The sequence below is a fragment of the Oxyura jamaicensis genome, chromosome 2 (genome assembly GCF_011077185.1).
Source record: "Oxyura jamaicensis isolate SHBP4307 breed ruddy duck chromosome 2, BPBGC_Ojam_1.0, whole genome shotgun sequence".
NCBI classification, from domain to species: domain Eukaryota; kingdom Metazoa; phylum Chordata; class Aves; order Anseriformes; family Anatidae; genus Oxyura; species Oxyura jamaicensis.
Window position 1 is genome coordinate 2,916,434 of NC_048894.1, and position 22,940 is coordinate 2,939,373.

Sequence of the window (22,940 nt, forward strand, 5' to 3'; positions counted from 1 at the left end):
CCTTTCCCTTCCTTTCCCTTCCTTTCCCTTCCTTTCCCTTCCTTTCCTTTTCCTACGGCATTGAACACACTGGACCTTAACCCTGGCTGAGGTCTGGCATATTATCAGCTATGTAGAGGAGCAACTGCACTGGGAGTCTACTGACTTTCCTGCTCACACACATGCTGGAGACACTGAAGTCCTTGCAGGGCATAGCTTGCGTTCTGTTCCCTTCTAAAGGTTGCAGTCTTTCTGCTGTCACTGTCCCAGGGCATCCCGCTCCCTGAGTCTTCAGCGTGCAATGTACAACTGCTCCTACAGCACAGAGCTTTGCTGCTGCCCTGACTGTCAGCCATCAGCTGTTACTGTCCCCACACCTCATGTTGTACATGGGGTGTGATTTGAGGGCCTTAGGATCTTTATCACGAGTTGTGTAGCTCATGCTTTTGGCTCAGGAAATTGCCAGTTTCAGTGAATGATGGATTACAGTAAGGCTAGGTTTGAGAGGCATCTGTCACACAGCGTGGACGTTGATGGAAAGACCGTGTCATGGATCAGAATAAACCAAGTCCATCCTCAGCTGCTGAAGCCAGCCCATTCATTGCTGCACAGGTGTAGATAGGAAACGCAGAAATGTAAGGCTTTTACATTTGAATTTCATTAGCTGAGGGCTATTCTTAGCTGTTTGCCTCAGAAACTAAGAGTTTTCAGTTCTCTTTCAAACTGGATGACTTCATGGCTGCACAAGGTAATTTAACACCTTTCCCTCTCTGTCGTAAGTGGAGAGCGCTTGCCTAGCTACTGTTGCTGTATTTCTCATGTGTACCACTGTAACATGACGTGCAAGCCCAGCACTCACTGGAAAATGATCTAGTGTGAAAGTCAGGAGGGGATTATGAGTACTCTTTGGGTGGTTGGCTCTTTCGCTGCAGAAGTCCTCGTCTTACTAGATTATCCCAAAGTGCAATGGCTTTCTGAGTCTTAATTTATCCTCTTACCGTTGCACTCAGAAAGCTTTTCAGGGTTCCTATATTCAAGGTTCCACTGGTAGCACAAACCCATCCCATTTTAAGGACAGCCTGAAGTTTAGATCCTTAGCGTTCAATATTGGGATGCAGCTATGGCCCTTTAGCTCATCATAAAATGAACAAAGTCCCACACACCTTTAGATACCAAGATAAAAGTGTAGTAAAAAGAGTGGATTCTGCAATCTCATTATCTCAAGATTCATGACATGCAGTGAACTCCTTATCAAAAGGGTACATGATATCCTTTTGATACCAACTCCATTTGTTGAGACAGAGGTTCCAAAGGGAAACGTGGAAGAAAGTGACTTTAAACACTTCATTCTGCAGGTGTTAAGTAAGGAGAGAAGATTCGCTCAGTCAGCTTTCTGAAAAGTCAGAGATTTCCAAGTACAGAAAAGTGTATTTTATGCATAATACTGAGCTATGAAAATTAACTTAAGCCAAGTACTTTTCCATATTAAGAACTGTATCTTTATAATTTCCTTGGGATTAAGTTAAAAGATATTTTCTGAACAACACCCAGCCTTAATGTGACACACTCAGGAGCTGGTAAATTCCTATAAATAATGTGATAAATAATTTAATGTCTGCAATTCATAATTGGGCTATATTTGGCTAAACTCAAATGTAGAGTGCAGCAATATAAAAAGACACAAAGGTGAAGATTTACCTTTGTCTTCATTAGAAGAAATTTGAAAATGAGGAGTTCCAGCTGTTTGAAAAGAAGAGTTAGACAGAATGATTATATGGACTATCTGTAGAGGGTGCAGTATAATGTATGATAAACACAACTGTAAAACAATGTTCTTAACAAGAAATGGTCCTATACAATATGTACACAAAATATATGTAACATCTTCCAGTCACAAGCTATTTGTATCTGACATATATTTTCCCTACCGTTTCCCAATATCAGAGCCAGAAGCTGTATTTACAAACAAGGAGAAGGTGCAGAAGGAGGTGAAAGCTGCACTGACACAAAATGCCACGCTGAGTTGTGAGGTGGCCCAGGAGAAGACCGACGTGAAATGGTACAAGGAGGGGAAGCTGATCACCTCGAGCAAGAAGTTCAAGGTGGAGTCAGAGGGCAAATCTCGTCGGCTGGTGGTGAATGAGGTGGAGAAGAAAGATGCTGGGGAGTACAGCTGTGAGGCTGCTGGCCAGAAGCTGACCTTCAAGATTGTTGTTACAGGTAGGAGAGAGATTCTCTCAGTACCGTTTCCTATCATGATTAATTGCTGTGTTCAACTCATTCTGAGTTTATATGCACTCTGTAGCTTTATTTACTTTGTTATTTAACAAAACTGATTCACAGAGTGGAAGATGCATCTTACCTGTTTCTATCTGTCCCCAGGATGGACATAAGATTTGGTTCAGATGCCTGCATGTAGGCTTCCAGTTATCCCTGAAATGCTCTGGGGATCCCTGGCTGACCTCCATCTGCCCTACTAGAAATGGGGAGCTTTCTGAAGCGTCCCTGGTGTATCTCCCAGCCTCATGAAGACATCTTGGGTGCACAGGGTGTGTCAAATTGCCCAAGACACTTGTATGTGGGCAACTGAAATGTGGTCCTAATCAGTGCAGTCTGTGAAGTGACCATTGACAGGGTCACCCCTGACTACAGCAGGGCTTCCAGTACCACATTCTCACTGGGAAATCTAAGCTTAGGTATCTTAATCTGGGAGGTGAGACCAGTTCTACCTCCTGGGTAGCTAAAGTTGAGTGAATTTCTGTCATGATGTCAGATTCCTAACTACTGAGAATCACCAGTGGCTTCTGGGTCTCAGTAACATAAACATTTTTTTACTCTTGAAGATTCGCTCCACAGCTGAGATTGATTTGTAGGTATGTAGTAAAAGATGTAGTACTCCTGCTGACAAGAGCTGAAACAAGCATGTAGTCAGAGGTCAAATAAATACTGGTGGTGCATATGACTTTAATATGAGTATATTCTGTTGTGTACAAAATAATCCAATTACCACGGATTTTCTAAGGAAATATTCCTGATATCTAGATATCACAGAGCACATCGTGTTCATATTTGCTGTTGGTTTCCAATATTTAATTAATGCAACCATGCAAATGCCATACTTGTTTAAAAATAGATTTTGCAGAAAAAAAGTTTATGCACAGCTCCTTGAACCACAGAAAAATGGAGTTAAAAAGGATCTGAAGAGATCAATCTAATGCATCCCTCTCTGCTTCATGAAAGTAGCTAGATTTCCATCCAGATACACAAGAGGGCCACAGATGGCTCGTTTAGAGACAGCTCTGTGTTTAAATTAGGAAAATATTTAATTAAGAACCTTATTTGTTTTAAAACTTTATAAGATATGAAGAATATATGGTTATAGTAGTCCACTAGTTGTCTGGAGAAGGAAGAGCTAGGTTGCTAACTTATGTAAAGAACATTTTTAATCTGGATCATGTATGTTCATTTACTTTAGTATGGATGGAATTATTCTAAAATGTCAAAGGTCGTTAAGTTGTTGTAAGCCGAATTTTGCATTTTGTTCTGAACACTTTGGACAGAATGACTGTACCTTTGTATTTTAAATTGTGTCCCACTGTAGAAGCAGAGGATGCTTTTGTGAACAAGGAGAAGGTACGGAAGGAGGTGCAGGCAGCCACAAAAGAAAATGCCACGCTGAGCTGCGAGGTGGCCCAGGAGAAGACCGACGTGAAATGGTACAAGGAGGGGAAGCTGATCACCTCAAGCAAGAAGTTCAAGGTGGAGTCGGAGGGCAAATCTCGTCGGCTGGTGGTGAGTGAGGTGGAGAAGAAAGATGCTGGGGAGTACACCTGTGAGGCTGCTGGCCAGAAGCTGACCTTCAAGATTGATGTCACAGGTGAGAGATTATCTAATTACTGTTTTTTTTTTCTTTTTTTTTGGTCATAACTTTTAAGAGAGTCCCCTAGTGTTTCAATTAGAGGATTCCAGTGATTTACTTCCTGCATTGACCTGTGTGGGTCTGCAACAGAACGTATATCGTTATTCTTAAAAATCGATACTAAAGGCATGTGCTTTGACACTTTGGGAAAGAGAGAGGTCCATGCAAGCTAATATTCTTTCTCAGAGACTGACCAAGAATGGTTATTAAGAAAAAGGATTTAAGAACAAGACGAACGTACAACAGTCCTTCCACGCTTTAGGAATCTCTGGTTCCCCTCTAAGAATCTGTAGTTTCTGTCTCTGCTGGGACAGAATTTGCTTCTACCATATCTATACAGAACATTGCTTTGCTGAAAGAATTTGCTGATATGACCTTGTGAGGAATTGCAGAACACACTTTGAATGTAAGTTCAGAACAATATCCAGCAGTTTGTGTAAGCAACTCTGTCATCAATGTATATCCTTTTATTCTTGCTGCTGGTTATTTTTGTTGAAAACACTACCCCCTACTTCCTTTGTCATGAAATATGTTCCTTCCTTCTGTCTTGCTTGGAAGAGTTGAGGGAGGACTACCTAGATTTGATGTAGTCATTTCTTAATTGTACACAAGAAGAAAATTGTAAAGATGCATGCAATTAAAACTAAACCAGACAAAACTACCAGAAGTGTAAGTGAAACAACAGAATTGGATTTGGTGCAAAGACCTGCTGTTTTTTCTTTCAGTGGATTCACACTAGAATCTAATGGTGTCCTTTTTGAAGTGTGTGCATCTAAACAGCCCAATGCACCACTCACACCTCAGAGCTCTTTATTTTGGACTCAGCTGAGAATGTGGTTATTTATCTTCTGCATTGGAGGTGGTTTGTGGCTGGCCTCCTCCCAGTGTGGTCTGAGCAAAAGCATGACATTACAGCGTTGAGATTCATGTGACTGCCAGTTGTGGGTCTCGCTGAGGTACAAGCTGATTGGATTTCACTCTGCTTGCTCTGCTGTGTCTGTGTTCTGTGGTATATATTGCTGGGGAGTGAACCTACAAGGAAATTAGAGACAAATGTGCCTCATTCTGGTTTGAGAGATGGCAACTCTCCTTTGTGCTATAAAAAATACAGTAATACTTATTTCGTGGTTCAGTTATGTGACTTTACTATAGCTCTATGCCATTTGTAGGAACAGTACAGGGTAAAACTGAATCATTATTTTATTTCAAACGATGAATGTCATTGATAGCAGAAGCTATTCGAGGAAAAAATGTAGTAGATTATTAATTTCTGCCTTTCAGTTTCATTTACAAAAGGTCTTTTTACACTGTTTGAAAGAAGAACTCTTCTTAGCTCCCTATGGAAAGATCTTATAATCTGGACTGGAAGAACTTTATCCTCTATTGGATGCAACACGGCACTGAAGGGTTTTCAGAACCTATTTGTGCTTATGACAGAGCCAAAAGGTCTATCTTGGAGGAAAGCTGTTGACAGCAATAATGGAGGGTTGCATGACAAGCTATTTGTATCTTATAAATATTTTCCCTAACATTTCCCAATTCCAGAGCCAGAAGTTGTATTCACAAACAAGGAGAAGGTGCAGAAGGAGGTGAAAGCTGCACTGACACAAAATGCCACACTGAGCTGCGAGGTGGCCCAGGAGAAGACCGATGTGAAATGGTACAAGGAGGGGAAGCTGATCACCTCGAGCAAGAAGTTCAAGGTGGAGTCAGAGGGCAAATCTCGTCAGCTGGTGGTGAATGAGGTGGAGAAGAAAGATGCTGGGGAGTACAGCTGTGAGGCTGCTGGCCAAAAACTGACCTTCAAGATTGTTGTCACAGGTGAGAGAAGATACTTTGGCCCATCGTTCCTATTTCTAAAACATTTAGAAAAATGATTATGATTTTATAAATGTTTTTCCTATGATGCTTCAAATTTTTGGAGATGATTGGGATGACTTAGCTCTGATGGGAAAAAGGAAGAAAGTGTTCAAAGTACAGTTGTGTTCAAAGTACAGCAGTTCCATCCTTTAAAAATTCGGACGTTTCCCTTCACTGTGGGACCGGGGCCATAAAAAGGAAGGTTCTGATTGCACCTCTCCATCACCATGTGTGGTGCAAGTGGAACAACTCTGTGGTGCAGCTAATTCCCAGGATGTTTCAGAGCAGGGGCACAGTGGTGATAGGGTGTCTGCCCCAGGTCTGCAAACTTTTTGTCTTGGAAGAGCTTGTTTCAGCCTGTGGGGAGAACAAGACAGGAAGACTTTGTGCAAGTTCAGGTCTCTAAGGCATCGAGTAAATGGCAACTGAGGAAAGAAAGTGGCATGGAGAGATGCATTGCCATGCTGGGCCTCCAGAGTGGGGGAATGGATTCAGTTTTCCAGATCCCTCTCAGCCTCCAGCTTCTCTTTCAAGTGGCCTGACTAATCTCTCTCTCTCCCTGTTTCCCCCCAGAGCCAGAAGCTGTATTCACAAACAAGGAGAAGGTGCAGAAGGAGGTGAAAGCTGCACTGACACAAAATGCCACGCTGAGCTGCGAGGTGGCCCAGGAGAAGACCGATGTGAAATGGTACAAGGAGGGGAAGCTGATCACCTTGAGCAAGAAGTTCAAGGTGGAGTCGGAGGGCAAATCTCGTCGGCTGGTGGTGAGTGAGGTGGAGAAGAAAGATGCTGGGGAGTACAGCTGTGAGGCTGCTGGCCAGAAACTAACCTTCAAGATTGTTGTCACAGGTGAGTAAACATTTCAACTGTTTTAAATCCCACCCCCAAAACTGAAGGAAAGACAAGTTGCATGGCTTGACAAATTCCACCTTAGCAGTCAGTTGATGGAGTATTTAAATTCTGCTGTTTAACTCCCGTCCGTTCACACCGTTAGGCCTGTGTTCCTTCTTTGAAAGTAGAGATCTCAGAGGATTTCTGTAGCCTAAGCCCAGGATATCCGTTAACCTAATGGAGATGAAATGATAACAAAATAATAAATCAATTATTATTGAATTGAAAAATTAAAGGACATAGAAAATCTTCTGATCATAAGTATTCTCTTGCCAATGCTTCTTCCTGAAATAAATTGTCTTTGTACTAAAGAGTCTTAGAGCCAGCATTTGGTCACAGTGCTGGAAGAAGACACCAGTGTTTTTTTGTAAATTACAGAAATTACAATTAAAATGGAATTCACTTTTTTTTTTTCTCTCTCTATAGCAGGTACAAAAGAAATGCTAAAAAAGACTTAAAGCTGGGGCTTTTATTTCCAGAAATGGAGAAAAATAAACTTTCAATATGTATCAAGGGGCTTATAAGCAAGATGGAGAAAGACTTTTTACCAGGGCCTGTAGTGACAGGATGAGGGGCAGTGATTATAAACTGAAAGAGGGTAGATTTAGATTGGATATAAGGAAGAAATTCTTTATGATGAGGGTGGCCAGACACTAGAACAGGTTGCCAAGAGAAATTGCATGTGCCCCATCATTGGAAGTGTTCAAAGTCGGGCTGTACAGGGCTTTGAGCAACCAGATCCAGTGAAAGATGTCCCCTACCCATGCCAAGGGGATTAGACTAGATGATCTTTAAATGTTCCTTCCAACCCAATTTCTCTGATTCTATAGAGGAAACATTTTTATTATCACTTCTGCCATACTAGAACTGTTCTCAGAAGTGGTAGCTGAGGAAAACAAGTTTCTTCAGCGTGACGTAAGCAAGAATGGGATTTAACCTTGACATCTCTTGGTTGTATACTGATTAATTTAAAGCAAATTGAGGAGTTGATATATTAGATTGCATTTTGATTCTGGCATTGTGCAGTGCTAAGAAAATAGCATGGGAGCTAGCCAGTTTAAATTCATTAGAGAAACATATTTCTGGGTTGACACATCTTTGGAACACTGGGGAAATATAGGCAATAAACAGATTGTACTCACAAAGATTGTTTCTCAAGCCTACCTTTGCTTTTTCTGTCAAAGTAAATTACAGCTCTCAGCTTGTTTGGACAATTTAATGTCTGTCTGCTTAAATCAAACAAACTTCTTAACAACTATGTGCACTGGTGTGCTGCTGGACATTGGGGAAATGTGATTTTCTTCTGCAGATTTTGGAGAATGATGGTAGTAGAATTGAAAGCAGGTTTCAGGCCATCTAAATTGGAGGGGTCTTTCATTGGCACTTAATGTAATTCAGATGTTAATACTCAGTTGATAGCACTGGAAGGAAATGTGAATGGGAAAGCCATCCTCAGCACCACAATCCAAAGACAGATGTGGGCATTTGGGAAGGGCTGTATAGAAGAGGTTCACTTTTTGAATGTGCTCCTTTACCCTCGATTCCAGAAGTAGAGGATGGTTTTATCAACAAGGAGAAGGTGCAGAAGGAGGTGAAAGCTGCACTAACAGAAAATGCCACACTGAGCTGCGAGGTGGCCCAGGAGAAGACCGACGTGAAATGGTACAAGGAGGGGAAGCTGATCACCTCAAGCAAGAAGTTCAAGGTGGAGTCAGAGGGCAAATCTCGTCGGCTGGTGGTGAATGAGGTGGAGAAGAAAGATGCTGGGGAGTACAGCTGTGAGGCTGCTGGCCAGAAAATGACCTTCAAGATTGTTGTCACAGGTGAGAGAAGATACTTTGGCCCATCCTTCCTATTTCTAGGATATTTAGAAAAATAATTATTATTTTTGTAAGAGTTTTTCTTATTCTACTTCAAAGTTTTCAAGTTTTTTTTTTTTTTTTTCCAAGTATTCCCCCTTTTTTTTTTTCAAGTTTTTCCTATTATGCTTATTCCTTCGGATGAGGTTTAGATTGGATATTAGGAGAAATTTCTTTACTGAAGGGGTTGTGTAGCATTGGAGCAGTTTGCTCAGGGAAGTGGTTGAGTCATTATCCTGAGGTCTTCAAGAAATGTGTTGATGTAGAACTTAGTAGCATGGTTTAGTGGTGGACTTTAGTACTAGGTTAGAGGTTGGACTAGATGATCTCAGAGGTCTTTTCCAACATGAATGATTCTAAGATTCTATGACAAGTGACAGCTAGGGGGAGAAAGTGACATGGAGTGTCATTCAAGATACATTGCCCTACTGGGGCTCCAGAGTGGGAGAATGGATTCAGTTTCTGACATACTCTGCCTCCTGCTCCTCTTGCATGTGGCCTGACTAAGATGTTCCCTGGAGAACAAGGGCATTTCACCGTTTGGATGCAATAATGCGAGACAGGCTAGGCTTTTCTAAAGGTCACTTGGGAAGTAATGACACAGTCTTGAACATGGATGCGTGCTGGTCAAGCACGCTTCATGCTGAACAAAATGACCTGATGCAGAGGAAGAGGCAGCTGTTGGGAACCAGAGAAATCAACAAATGGGGCACTGAAACAGCATGGTGCAGTTTCTGCCACTAGGAATTCATCAGTTTGCACTCAACTTCAACCAAAATATTTCCTGCCTTGAGTGGGGCCTGCAACAGAGTGATGATGATCCATCAGGTGATCTCCTAGTTTGCTGCACAGAGACACTAATCTTTGTGTGATTTGTTATGAAGCAACTAAAAGCTTCTTAGAAAAATGAAACAACAAAGCAAATGAACAACAACAAACAACAAAACCCCAACCCCCATGGAACAGTTTGCATGCTCTTCCAGTAGCTTTAGAGGTGTACTGTCAAGTCAAAGAGATGGTTTCCAGCATTCTCTCTAAACCCTAAGGGGACCGGGCAACTTATTATTTTGTAGATGCTGAATCTTTCTCTTTTTTCAGAGCCAGAAGCTGTATTCACAAACAAGGAGAAGGTGCAGAAGGAGGTGAAAGCTGCACTAACAGAAAATGCCACACTGAGCTGTGAGGTGGCCCAGGAAAAGACCGATGTGAAATGGTACAAGGAGGGGAAGCTGATCACCTCGAGCAAGAAGTTCAAGGTGGAGTCAGAGGGCAAATCTCGTCGGCTGGTGGTGAATCAGTTGGAGAAGAAAGATGCTGGGGAGTACACCTGTGAGGCTGCTGGCCAGAAAATGACCTTCAAGATTGATGTCGCAGGTAAGACAGACATTGAATTATAGTGGAGGATAATAAAGTAAAAAATATAGTAATTACCACAGATTGCTCCAGTTGCAGTAGACTCTGTTCGGGGTTCACCTTTATCTGATCTTCTTGTGACCAATTGCCTGGATTTGTAGGAACTGAAATTTTTGGCTTTAGCTTGGCACAAAGGCCTATCTTATTCTTTGTCTGTCTTCCCTAGTTTCCACATTACAATTTGCTTGCACAGAGGGCAGATATTGTCTAGTGAAGATAATCAGTTTTGTTATAAGTGGCAACCTGAATATTTACCAGCCTGTGCACGTAAATCTGTAAGATGACTTCATTTTAATCCCTCTGTTTCTTTCATTTCTGCACTCAGAGCCCAAACCTGCATTTATAAACCAGGAAAAGGTACAGAAGGAGGTGAATGCTGTCCTGACTGAAAGCGCCGTTCTCAGCTGTGAGGTAGCGCAGGATGCAACTGAAGTAAAATGGTACAAGGATGGCAGACTGCTTGTTTCCTCTAGAAAGTTCAAAATAGAAACAGTGGGTAAAACCCGCCGTCTGGTTGTAGAGCAGCTGGAAAAGAAAGATGCTGGAGAATATATCTGTGAGGCTGCTGGCCAGAAACTGACCTTCAAGTTGGAACCAACTGGTGAGTGTTCACTCTGGAGGCACTAAGCAGCTCTCTGTGTGGCTTAGAGGAAGACTGGATGGATGTTATCTACCCACCCAGTGGCCATGGTGCAAACATTATTTCCCCTGGAACAACATCACTGAACCACATCATACATGAAATCGTCCTTTTTAACGTAGCAGTGAAGTGGAAAATCTGTCTGAATACTATTTTTGGCTAAGGAAATGCGATATCTTTTTCTGTTTATCTTCTTTGCACATCTCATCACCTGATCTTTTTCAACAGTAGGGAGCTGAAAGTAGGAGGGGGAAATTTTGAAGAGCAGAAATAGAGCTGGGGAGAAAGGAGACTAAGAAAAGATGTTCTGCTGCTCTGTGTGTCCCAGAACTGCCCAGTTCTGTGGCAAAGCATTGTTCAAAATAGAGAAGAGGCCAAGACAAAGGGAGTAAACAGAAAAGAGAATAGACCATAAATTCAAATTTAGCATATTAATACTTCTTAATTAGATATAGAATCCTAAAAATGGGAGAACAAAAATTATACAGGTAATTTTATCTCTAAGAAACAAGTTTTTATAGGTTACAGAGGGTATATTTTCCTTTCCTTTCCTTTGCTTCTCTTCTAAGCAGAAGCTCTGGGTTACCTGACAGGTGATTTTCTTTCTTCCCACTCACCAAAAGATTATAGCAGCCACAAAGATTCAGCCATATTCCCTGTGTTATTAGAGATTATAGAGGAGGTGGTATGTGACTGTGAGTCATGAAGAGAGAAACTGAAAATTGCTGTGTTTAAGGACTTGAGAATTAAGTTATTAGTTTTTCTATTTTAATGTCTTTCCTAGAACCAGAGGCTAAATTTGAAAATAAAGTTGTCCAGAAGGAGCCCCTCATTGTTCAAGAACATGAAAGCATCACTTTGACTACTTCAGTAACGCCTGAAACTGCTGTAGTAAAGTGGTTCAAAGATGGAGCAGAAATCAGAGCAAACAAGAAGTATGAGATCAAGAGCGAGGGGGCATCCAGGACTCTGACAGTGAACCTGGCGGAGAGCACAGACACTGCTGTGTACACCTGCAAGACAAAAAGTGACAAGCAGGAATTCAAAGTACAGGTCAAAGGTGAGCAGATAGCAGCCTGCAAGTTGTGTCCCTTCCTATCAGTTGTGTTTCTTTCATGGGAGGATGAGGTGAAGATTATGGACCTCTCTCAAAAACTGTTCCAACCTCTAGACTTGAATTGCTTTTGCAGCTACTGAGGCTTCCCCACCATGAGCCAGCAAACTCCTTCCTGTCTTCAAAGACACAGTTTTCATCCTTTAGTAGCCTTTTGGGGAACAAGGACACCTAAGATGGGTGCTTTTCCTGGCGTTTGCTCTCCAATGTTATCACACCATTTCTGTCTCCTCCTAGTCCAGTGGGTAGGGCACAGGCAGAGCCTTAGCTCTTCCTGACTCTGCTCACCAGCGTGACAAAGCTGATGGGGAGTTTTTAGGTGTAGTCAGGCAAATTTGGCTCTGAGGTTTAGAACAAACAAACAATCAAAACCAAAACAACAACAAAAAACCACAACCAATCAAACAACAAAGCAACAAAAATATCCTCTGTGGTCACATTATGTAAAATATTAGAAAGCAGGAAAGGCACAAGACAAACACAAACATGTTTTAAGGCACAGCTCTTGCTTTACAGGGTGATAATGCTGATATAACTTCATTTAAATGTAATCTCCACCTTTTATACATATATTTGTTAAAGTTGGCTAGAATGGGTATCGTAGAACAGATTTATTTACTTTTCCTTTCTTGCCATTTTTTCTTTCCTCTGCACCTCAGAAATCCCAGTGAAGTTTGCCAAAAAGCTTGAAGCTGTTAATGCTGAGATTGGAGGCAGCGTGTCTTTGACCTGTGAAGTCAGCCATGCCAAAGGGAAGGTGGTGTGGCGCAGGAATGGAGTTGAGATCAAGCCCAGCAAACGTTTCCAAATTCACGAGGAGGGTGTCAAACGAACCCTGACAATAACAGGCATCCGGGCTGAGGATGAGGGAGAGTACTTCTGTGAGTCCAGAGATGACAAGAGCAGCGTTACCATCACCCCCAAAGGTAAGTCTCTAGAACTGAATGGTGACGATGTGGAAAGATCCTTGGCTTTCCTCCTCAGCTGTTCCAATTCTACAAAGCCAAGTTTATTCCTGTGTTTATGCTGTTCCCCGTGTTAACAACAAAGTACAAAACTCCACTTGTTCTCTGAATGTCTGTGGAGCCTTTGTTTGTGAAGAACATCATTGCTGAGCTCAGGTCTCTTAGTTTGTGGGCAAATCAACCTTTATATTGCATGTGAGGCTGGAATTAAGTCTCCCATATCTAAGACAGGATTTTCCCCCTCTTTGTTTGCCTCTTTCTTCTGGCATCTTTATACATAAAACCTACTCAGAGATGGGAAATATTATGGTCCTTTATTTGTTACTGTAAGTAATGAAATTTGATGCTTCTAATGAAATCATTGAATCTACTGTCTCTTTGAAGGTGCTTATGCCATGCCTCAGAGACATGCTCCTAAATGTTTTCTTCCTATCCATCAGCTCCCAGAGTGGTGAAATTTGTTACGAGTCTCAACAGTGTGGTCTCTGAGGAAGGAAAAGAAGCTGTGTTCAAGTGCACCGTTTCTCCCAGTGATGCTGTAGTCACGTGGCTCAGGAATGGTGTCAAGATCGAAGCCAGCAAGAAGTATGTGATCTCACAGAAGGACACCAACCACAGTCTCACGATCACTGATCTGACACTGGAAGATGCAGCTGAAATCTCTGCCAATGCGGAGGGTGTAGAAAGCACAGCCAATCTCAGAGTCCGAGGTAAGAGGCAAGAATGCCCCCTTGACAGGCTGTCACTGATGCTGTGGGCTGTGGGTTTCACATGGCCTTTCCTCTGATTATGGTAGCAGTAGGGGATTTCTGCTTTTGTTTCATTAAATAGGAAAGTCCAGAATGCACTAGGACTAGAGATAATTAAGACACCTTTTTAATTCCTTCTGAAAACATGTTTTCTGGATCTCTCTCTACATTCTTACTATAATTTCTTCTCCTCTGTCAGAGGCCTCAATATCCTTCAAGAAGAAACTGGAGGCCAGAACAGTTGAAGAGAAGGATACAGTGACCTTGGAAGTAGAACTGACCAAGCCTGCAGAGGTGAAGTGGATGAGGAACAGCATCGTATTGAAGCCCAGTGAAAAAATAGAGATCAAAACTGAGGGAACAAAGCATATCTTGGTGGTTAAGGACATCTCCTTTGCAGACAGGGGCTTTTACTGCTGTGAGAGTCCTGATGACAAGACCCAAGCCAAGATCAATGTGGAAAGTAAGTTGAATGATTGCCAAGTCTGTAAATACCCTGGACAGGGTTTGGATGTGGATTCTGGTCTCTTCCATTATCATAATGGCCACTGCCACCAAACCTGACATGGGGAAACAGCTGTGTGCTTGGCCACCAGTCAAACTTCTCAGATAATGTGGAAGAGAGGGCAGTAAGCAGAACGTGGCTAGCTGGTTCCTGTTGCCTTCATCTCATCCTACGAGCTTTCAGTCCCGCTGTTGACTATTAAACCTCTTAGCTGATTCTTCATCTTCTGAAACTTCTCACTCCCTGGTACACTATTTTTTCATTTGTATGGCTTTTAGCAGACCATTCCCTTGTTCACCCATCCATTGCCCTAATTCTTCTCTATAAAGCACCTCTTTCAGAACAACTCATATTCAGTCAGGGTTAAAAAAAAACAACACGAGAGTAAATCTTCTATCTGTGGGTGCTACCCTTTCAGGTAAGCTAATGGTATCTCAGCTGTAGCCCTGTACTTCTGTCCTTTTTCCTGCATCCTTTTGTCATGACTGTTACAGGATGGATGAAGATAGAATTTAAGCACTTAAGGACTACCTAATCTTGTCTGCAAAGCCCCTGCCACCAATTGGTGCTGTGTAGGTCATAAATAATAGGTAAGGAAGGACTTGATAACAGACTTCAAGTACATAAAAGGCTGTTATAAAGTGGAAGGGAACAATCTGTTCCCCATGTGGAAATAATGGACTTCAATTGCAACGAGGAAAATCCAGGTTATACAATAAAAAAGCTTTTTAATAATTGGATGACTGAATAGGTCATCTGGAGAGGTTTTGAGGCCTCCGTCATGGGTTTAAGAAAAAGTTAGTGAAATGCCTGTCTGGGATGACATAAAGAACTGAGCGTGTCCTGAAGCAGTGGAGAAAGGCTAGATGATTTTTCTGGGTATTTCCAGCCTTACAGTTTTGTGGTCTTCTGATGGCGTGAGTACATAGCTTTACACAAGATAAACCAGTTGATTTGATGTATTAGTTCAGATTTGTCTTTTACAGCTTTTAGCAGTACTGAAAGGGCTGGGTCCCACTCCTCTCTCCCAGCTGCTGTTGTGCAGCATTTTTTTTTCCCTTTGTTAACTCTGCTCTCAGAGACACACAAGCTACATCACTTATTTGTTCGGCTCTGGCCAGTGGCATGGCCCTTTGGAGCTGGCTGATACTGCCCTTATCTAACATGGGGCAGCTGTTGGATTCTTCTCACAGAGGCCACCCCTGCAGCCCCCACTACCAAAACCTTGCCACATAAACCCAATACATCATTCTTGGATTTTGTGCTTATTATTAACACTAATATCATGAAAAATTTCATCAGTAATTCTCCCCACATATACACATATATTTCCATTTTTGGCTTGGAAATAGGTTGGGCATGGTGAAATCAGTAGCAACAACCCCACTGATTCTCATTTTTTTTGAGATTCTAATTTTTGACTTCGTCCTTCACTTCATGATTCTGTGCAGCTGCATGTGCCTGTAGCTAAAGGCTGGATTTCCAGCCTGGCCCTCTCTAAGTTAGTCTACTTCAAATCTCCCTGCTAATACAGATGTGTTTTTTTTATACCCTTTCTGTGAGGCAGCAGCTCGAGAGGGCAAGATGAGGACTGGGGTTGTTTGCCTAAGAGCAAGGTGGGAATCAAAGATATCAAAACTTAATGACAAACTGTCTCATACAGAGCAGGGTTTGTCAAATCACTTTTCACGCACTGTTAGGACAGCTTCATCTTCAAAATCTTCCTGGCTGACAGTTGTCAAAACCCATTGCTTTAGTGTCACAAAATGTGGTGGTTATCACTTCTATAGGATGTTGCTCATATTTTTTCCAATCTGAATAGCTCTAGGAAAAACAAAACAAAACAAACAAACAAAAAACCCAGGTATTAGCACTGCCCAGCAGCTATTAGATTAATCTTGGATCCATGCAGCCTAAATCTAATGCATCACTTCCACCTCATTCTGTGTCCAACAGAGAACCAAAAATAAATAAATAAAAGGACTTTAAATAAAGAGGAGTGTGTTTTAAGTTGTAGATGTATTGAATTACCCTGTGGAATGTCTTTCTGAAAATTCAAGGAACCACATGTGACTACAGTTCTTATTTAGATTCAGATTCAGGTTGACTGTCTCAGTTAAATTGGATGAGCTGGCTACACAGAAGGTAGGGAAATACAGTACTTCCCTGGTCACCACGTGTTGGAACAATGCAGGGCAGTCTGGGGCAGTTTGCTGCTCCATCCTCTTTTACACGTTGTACTCCGAGGTGTTTTTATCAAACTCTGAGTGAGTTTCCAGCAAGATGTTTCAGCACAGCTGGTTGTAGCTTCAGTTGCGTGAGTTTTTTAGACACTGGCTGTTGTTATAGCCAAGTGTTAAACACAAAAATGATGGAACAATGTATATAGAGGAGAAGAATTGGCTAGTCCTGATAGCTACCAACAGTGTTTTACAGTTTGGTGCAAGGTGCCTCATGCAGGCTTGCAAGACTCTGGTTTAAAACCTTCCTGTTCTGACAGAGGGAGAGAATGCTGCTTCCTGATAATTAATTACTGGATGTGTACTTTGCAGATAACCAGCTGCACTCTCATCACTTACATTTAGAGACACTGTAAAAAAGATAGCTTCTCTGCTGATGAACTGAGATAGTTTCAATTAGGTGGCTGAAACTCAAGGTGAAAGATGAACCAGGATCCAAGATGAACCGGGATCCAGGATGAACCATGATCAAAATTGGAAATCAGCTCATTGTCTTAGGGAATTCTTTTCACATGTGATCATCCAAGCCTTAGTTATGAGGTGCAGCAGGAATGGGGCGGTGTACAGGAATCTCACTTGACTGTAGGTATTCTACATCCAAGTCCTCCAGCTGACGTGGCAGTGGGCACTCACACTGCTTTCTGGCAGAAGCAAGACTTTGGAAGTCTAAAATTATGCTCCGTCTTTTGGCATTTAAGCAAATGTCCTCTTTTTAGTTAAATATATTGTTTAGAGCTCATATTGAGCTCAGCAGGTGTTCTTTAAATGCTCACAGTCTAGGGAAGTGGGCTGCTATTATTTGGTGCTGACCTTTAGGCTAAGAAGCCTGATTTTAGAGGAGTGTGTGGCTTTTCTTTTTTTTTTTTTTCTTTTTTTATTTTATTTTATTTTATTTTTTGCCTTTTTTTAAAAAACAAACAAACAAACAAAGCCCACCAAGCTGGACTGATACTGGCTGGCTTGAAAGTGTTTTTGGAGCAAGGTAAAAAAGGAATAAGAATGCAAAAATCTGTGGATTTTTCCAGTATAAAAAATGCTTTAACAAAAGATTATTAGTGTCTGTTCTGATCTTAAGATGCCAGCAGATCCTAAAACCAACTGCGCTGCTCAAACCAATAGCCTATTTGGCTGAATATTTTCTTTTGATAAATAAAACATCTCCAGGAGGAAATGTTTGAGGAAGAATTAAATAAAAATAAGCCATAAGTAAAGCGATCCTCCTTTTGATACGCCTCTAAGTTTTCTTCAGGGAAAAGCAAAATTAGGTCAATTAATTATAGCAGAAACTATCCTAAGAACATGGGTATGAAATTTCAAATCTCTTGACGTGAACTATTGTCTATTAAAATAAATCCTGTGGAGGTTCTGCCATTCCCCAGCTGTTTGCTGCTTTATGATGAAAAGGCCTTTGTCAAAGTAGTTTTTTTACCCAGTCCTGTGTACAGTACAAGGTGAGGATATATCCGGGGGGCAATTTACTGAGTTAAAAATTGCTATGCTATTTAGTTGATTTCTGGTCTAGACAGTGGGTGATGGTGGGGGGAACTGGCTAGAAAAAGGGCCCTGCAATGCTTGTGGGACCTATTTTTCTCAGCTGAAAGCATCCATTTAAGAAGAGCAGCCATACTAGCAGCATGGTCAGGGACAGATATTTTATTTTTATTTTTATTTTGCAAAGGTGGTTGTTTAATTGGCAAATGCTGTGCCCGTGTGAGGAAGTAATGTATTTTGGAAGTCCTGATGCAATTTCTCTGCCGTTGCTGTGAGATCTCCAACTTGTCCATGTTGTTTTTCAGTGAGGCAGATCAAGCTGGTGAAAGGCCTTCAGCCCCTCGAAGTCTCTGAGAAAGGGACTGTCACCTTTGAGGTGGAGGTGTCCCACGAGGATGTGGAAGGGACCTGGCAGAAGGACGGCGTTCGGCTGAAGCCTGCCCAAAATATCAGTATGGGCGTCCAGGGGAAGAAGCATTCACTGACACTTTCTTCTGTGACTCTTGAAGATGCAGGACTCATCTCCTTCAAGGCAGATGGCATTCACTCGTCAGGGAGGCTCACTGTGACAGGTACACTGACCTCAAAGTCTGAGGCCCTGTTTGGTGTGGGACATGGTTATCTGCTCCTGTCCCCAGAGAGTAAGCCTTTAAGAGGGCAACGAGCTTTCTTCACAGTAACATTTTCCCAGGATTATTGTAACATCATTGTCCCCAGTACATGTAATGGTATTGTGTTCAAAACAATAGGATTTGGGGGGTTGTTGTCACTTACAAGATACATTAAACATGGAAACTAGCCACTAGGCTCTGCTCTAATCCATTATTACTTGTACAAGATGTTTCTAGAGACCTCATTCCCTACTAACTAGACATCCTTTTGTATTTCTCTCTTTTTTTTTTTTTTTTTTTTTCAGAATTGCCTGTGAAAATCAGCAAACCATTGGTAGATGTTAGTGTAACTCAGAAGGACAAGGTCACATTTGAGTGCGAGCTGTCCAGGCCCAACGTGGATGTTAAGTGGTTCAAGGTACAGCATGTGATGGGCCGTGGTATTTTCATTTCTGACTTCTCTGGAAATGAGAGTCTTTAATTTCACTTCCAAGGGATGTGAGCCTTTGCTGTACAGGTCGCAGCATTGCTCTCTTGCCGTTATGTTCATTTATTTGCCCAGTTCATCATCACTCCTTGTTATTATTTACTGGATACATTAATTAGTTTGAAATTTCTCTTGCATTTTAAGTGAATGCCTGAGCTCTTTTTGCACAGAATGTGAGCACTGTTATTGATAGGAGTGCAGTCTTGTGCTTCAGTTCATACCTAGCAGTTCTCACACAGGATTTATAGCCTCATTGGGAACTGTGGTTTAAAGTGAGACCTCAGTTCCCTTTTTACCTGATAGTCTGGGGATGAGCTCAGGCACTCCATGTACCTTCCTTGGGGTTCAGCTGATTCTTCCCTTACATAACGTCATTTCTTCAAGGTAATGTCCAAACGGGTTTATTGCCAATCCTGTACAGTGCCTTAAGCCTGCAAATAGCTGTCACGGGTCGGCTAAAATTCGTGCATGTTCTTCACCCATTCCTACATGTTGACAGCTTTGTGCTGTGCTTAAGTTTCAGCATATGTTCCAGTAAGCACAGATCCATTAAGTCCAGCGAGACAGGTGAATTAAGCATAGATCAGAATGCTCCTTTTGCTCAGTGCAATTTGTAGAATTGCTGATGGTGATCTGATTTGGCCTTTTCCCTTCTAGGATGGGAAGGAGCTCCGGCAAAGTAAAAAAGTGGGAATTGTTTCCCAAGGAAATAAGAGGAGTCTCGTTATTCACAAGTGTGAATATGAAGACCAGGGAACCTACATGTGTAAAGCAGCTGAAGACAAGACATCAGCTACCCTAAAGGTTCATGGTATGTTCAACTGACAGAGGAAATAACCCCTACTGCAGTGTTTTACTCCACAGTAAGAAATGCTGCATGGACAGTTTGTGCATTTCTCAGTTACTATTTTGGATACCTTTCTCTTCTTAGTGAGAAAATACATACTGGCAGAGCTGTTGTGTGCTTGTTCTGTCCTTATAGGAGCTGTTTTTGGAAGAAGCGCTAACTTATTTTTCCACTTATTAGAAGTGATTTCTGTTCTCTGGAATTTAAATGGTGTTTCTGGATGGACAAATTAGCAGATACTGGATAGCCTGGCACAAAGCAGGGCATCCGTGGCTGACACACACATGGTTTGGTTTAGCTTCTGCCATTGTCACAGAGGGACTTTGCCTGAATAGAGACCAGACAAGCCCTGGGAACTATTTACCATACTTTTTATGTAGTAAATGCTAAGGAAAGTGTAAAGATTTCTGACTGCATCTCTTCTTCATACTCAAGACAGATTTTCCCTCCATGTGTCACGCTGGATAAGTACCAGGTGTATTTTGTCACCAGGCTCTGAAGCACCAGATCATAAGCCAGTGCTGAAGGCCAGTTACTGAACAGACAGGTCTGCTGTGCCCTGGCAGATTTGTTTTCCAGAGGGACATATGAAAAGACAGATCTGCTTTTTCTTATTTCTTACTAGTTGCTGTCCTCATGTGGCCGCTTGGGCTCAGTGTTAGCAATTTCTTCATGAACATCTGTCCTGTTCCATCGCTCTGCTGAACTCCCCTTTTCTCCCTGACCTTGTGACTGGGATGGGTCGATTTATATCTGAACTTGTTCCTGGGGCTAATCTAAGATGTATCAAGACCTGTCCTTTCAAAATTAAAGGGCTGCCGTAGCACAGAAATATGGATCAGTTCTTACACAAACAGGTGCAGTTCTTGCATAAACAAGTTAAAGGATTTCTTAAGCAAAGGTACCCCCTAGGTAAAACATGGCTAATACAGTCTGGGCACACAAGCAAAGGAATGAGAGGGGCATGCAGAGAAGCGTAAGAATGTGACAGGTTTATAGTGACATGAAATTGTAGGGGTGTGTCTAGTTTTCCTTGGCAGATTTTTCTTCCATTAATGGGTTAGACAGGTTTTAAAAGACACTAAAGTTCTGACTTCCATAAAATCCACTTGCAGTGAGCTCCACTGCATCTAGTAATTCTATCTGTAAGGTCAAGTGCAAAATGTATTTACTATCTTGAAGAGAGAAATCACCCATGAAGGGAAGGTGATTTAGAATAGAATGCAATCTCATTTTTTTTTTCCATGCAAGTATGCATAAGTTGAAGACACTGCACTGAGCTATGTAGAAACCCTGATAAATATTGGTCTCTATGATTTCACAGCCCGAGATATCAAGATTGTTAAACCACTGGAAGATGTGGAGGTGAATGAATATGAGAGTGCATCTTTCGTCTGTGAGATTTCACATGATGAGGTCCAAACCCAGTGGTACAAAGATGACAGCAAGCTGAAGGCTGATGACAATATTAGAATGCGTCAAGATGGTAGGAATTCAAATGGGGATCTTATCCTTGAGTGGGGGGTGGATTGGGAGAATAAGCAGAACAGTCTGACTTCTGAACTCAAGAAGTTTCAGCAGAGAGTTCCCCTTTTGTTTTGGGGTTGGAGTTAGGCTGGGGCAGTGACATGGTGGGAACTCTAGCGTGTCAAATTTGGTGTTATGCCACCATCCCATGCTGCCAGCAGCAGGTAGGAAATCAATGCAATTTTTTCCTAAGTGGCAGTGGACAGGGCAGTCAGTTAATCTCTTAAAGGAGTTTGTGTATGACAGTGGGTGGGAACCTTCTGTTTCAACTAATTTTCAGGTGATGGGAGCTGTGTTCAATCTGTCCTTGGAGAAGCTGTGTTTAGGTTACGCTTTGCTACAGGGAGGTGGGTGGAGGGGAAAGGTCGGCTTTGCTGCTGCAAGAACAGATAGTGATGCTCTGAAGCCAGACAGGTGCTCCTGACCTGGCAATGTGCTTTGGAGAGTGAAGCTGGTTGCTCACAGGAAGATGTATGTGTTTGTGTGTCTGTTCTCAGGAAAGACCTACTCACTGACTTACGCGCGTGTCCAAGTGAAAGATGCAGCAGAGATCAAATTTGTCGCTGAAAAGGCAGAATCTCGTGCCCAGCTTAGAGTGAAAGGTAATTACACTTTTGATAACAATACTGCTTAAATTGTCTCCTGTTATAAATTAACCAATTTCCCTTACTTTTAATGTGAAGAAAGTTAAACAACACTTAAAGCTTTCAGAGAAATGAAAACTCCTACCAACCTTTGTGCAGGTGAAATATCCACGTTACTGTTGGGGATTTACAGTTGCTAAGTACAACAGTTCATTTTCTGAGGATGTTGATTTTCTACCTTTAGACATTAAGATTCATGTTTGAACTTTGAGGGACAAAAAAGGCATAGTTTGACTTTCATTTTCTCTTGCTGGTTTAAGTTTGAAAACAAAAGAGATTATTTTTTTGGATGTTAAGCTTAAATAAGTGATAAAGAAATTGAAGGAAGACATCTGAATTAACACACTGATGAAGAGCTCAGGAAATCTGTTATCAGTCCCCAGCTTTGTTGAGTAAATTACTTGTTATCTCTGCAATTCAGCCATCCAAGTGGTAAAATAGGGATAGCAAGTCTTTCTTTCATTACCTCTTTACTTGCTGTGTGTTAGATAGTGTTTAACATGATTTGGACTCCTGTCATCATCTAAATAACCATCCGTAAAAGAAATATTGCTTTTGAGATTTTAATTGACACCTTTCACAGGAACTACACCGACTATTGCATCTTTTTTTCACTCCTTTTAGAGCTGCCTGTAAAAATTGTGAAGCCTTTGCGGGATAAGATTGCACTTGAAAAACATCGGGGATTCCTGGAATGCCAAGTATCTCGTGCCAACGCTGAAGTTAGATGGTATAAAAAGGATATGGAAATTCACCCTAGTGACAAATATGAAATTGTGAGCGAAGGTGTCTATCGGAAACTCATCATCAACGATGCAGATTATGAAGATGAGGACACGTACACTTGTGATGCCTTTGATGACAAAAGCAGTGCTCATTTCTTTGTTGAAGGTAGTAAACAATTTTTCCCTGCAGAATACAATGGAAGGGCTGATTGTCATTTACTTTACTTTACTTTACTTTACGTTTACTTACAGCCCTTGTCATTTACTTTAAAAATACAAGACCACGTATAGTTTTTTCATTCAGTGCAGATTTCATGTGAATTCCATTGGTATTGCTTCTTAGTAGGATTATAAGGGTAGGAATGTCTTGGAAAATTGTACATTCTCCTAAGGACATTCTTAAGGACAGTGGTTAGTTCATGTTCTGGAGAACTTTTTAAGATCTACTGAACAAAGCTTGTTCAGAGAAAAGTT

At 41.6% G+C, this 22,940-nt stretch overlaps 1 protein-coding gene across 7 annotated transcripts in view; it reads left to right on the forward strand.

Moving 5' to 3' along the window:
• The window catches only part of OBSCN (obscurin, cytoskeletal calmodulin and titin-interacting RhoGEF), a 182,777-nt gene that overhangs the window by 36,764 nt on the left and 123,073 nt on the right, over window positions 1-22,940 (forward strand). For all 7 annotated transcript variants that reach the window (XM_035317274.1, XM_035317267.1, XM_035317268.1 and 4 more), the window contains exons 12-28: window positions 1,924-2,199; window positions 3,581-3,856; window positions 5,444-5,719; window positions 6,332-6,607; window positions 8,197-8,472; window positions 9,607-9,882; window positions 10,247-10,522; window positions 11,346-11,621; window positions 12,335-12,601; window positions 13,081-13,350; window positions 13,589-13,852; window positions 17,931-18,197; window positions 18,542-18,654; window positions 19,381-19,534; window positions 20,895-21,056; window positions 21,595-21,699; window positions 22,366-22,632. In XM_035317274.1, coding sequence (XP_035173165.1) covers window positions 1,924-2,199; window positions 3,581-3,856; window positions 5,444-5,719; window positions 6,332-6,607; window positions 8,197-8,472; window positions 9,607-9,882; window positions 10,247-10,522; window positions 11,346-11,621; window positions 12,335-12,601; window positions 13,081-13,350; window positions 13,589-13,852; window positions 17,931-18,197; window positions 18,542-18,654; window positions 19,381-19,534; window positions 20,895-21,056; window positions 21,595-21,699; window positions 22,366-22,632 — 4,077 coding nt within the window. The remainder of the gene's footprint in view (window positions 1-1,923; window positions 2,200-3,580; window positions 3,857-5,443; window positions 5,720-6,331; window positions 6,608-8,196; window positions 8,473-9,606; window positions 9,883-10,246; window positions 10,523-11,345; window positions 11,622-12,334; window positions 12,602-13,080; window positions 13,351-13,588; window positions 13,853-17,930; window positions 18,198-18,541; window positions 18,655-19,380; window positions 19,535-20,894; window positions 21,057-21,594; window positions 21,700-22,365; window positions 22,633-22,940) is intronic.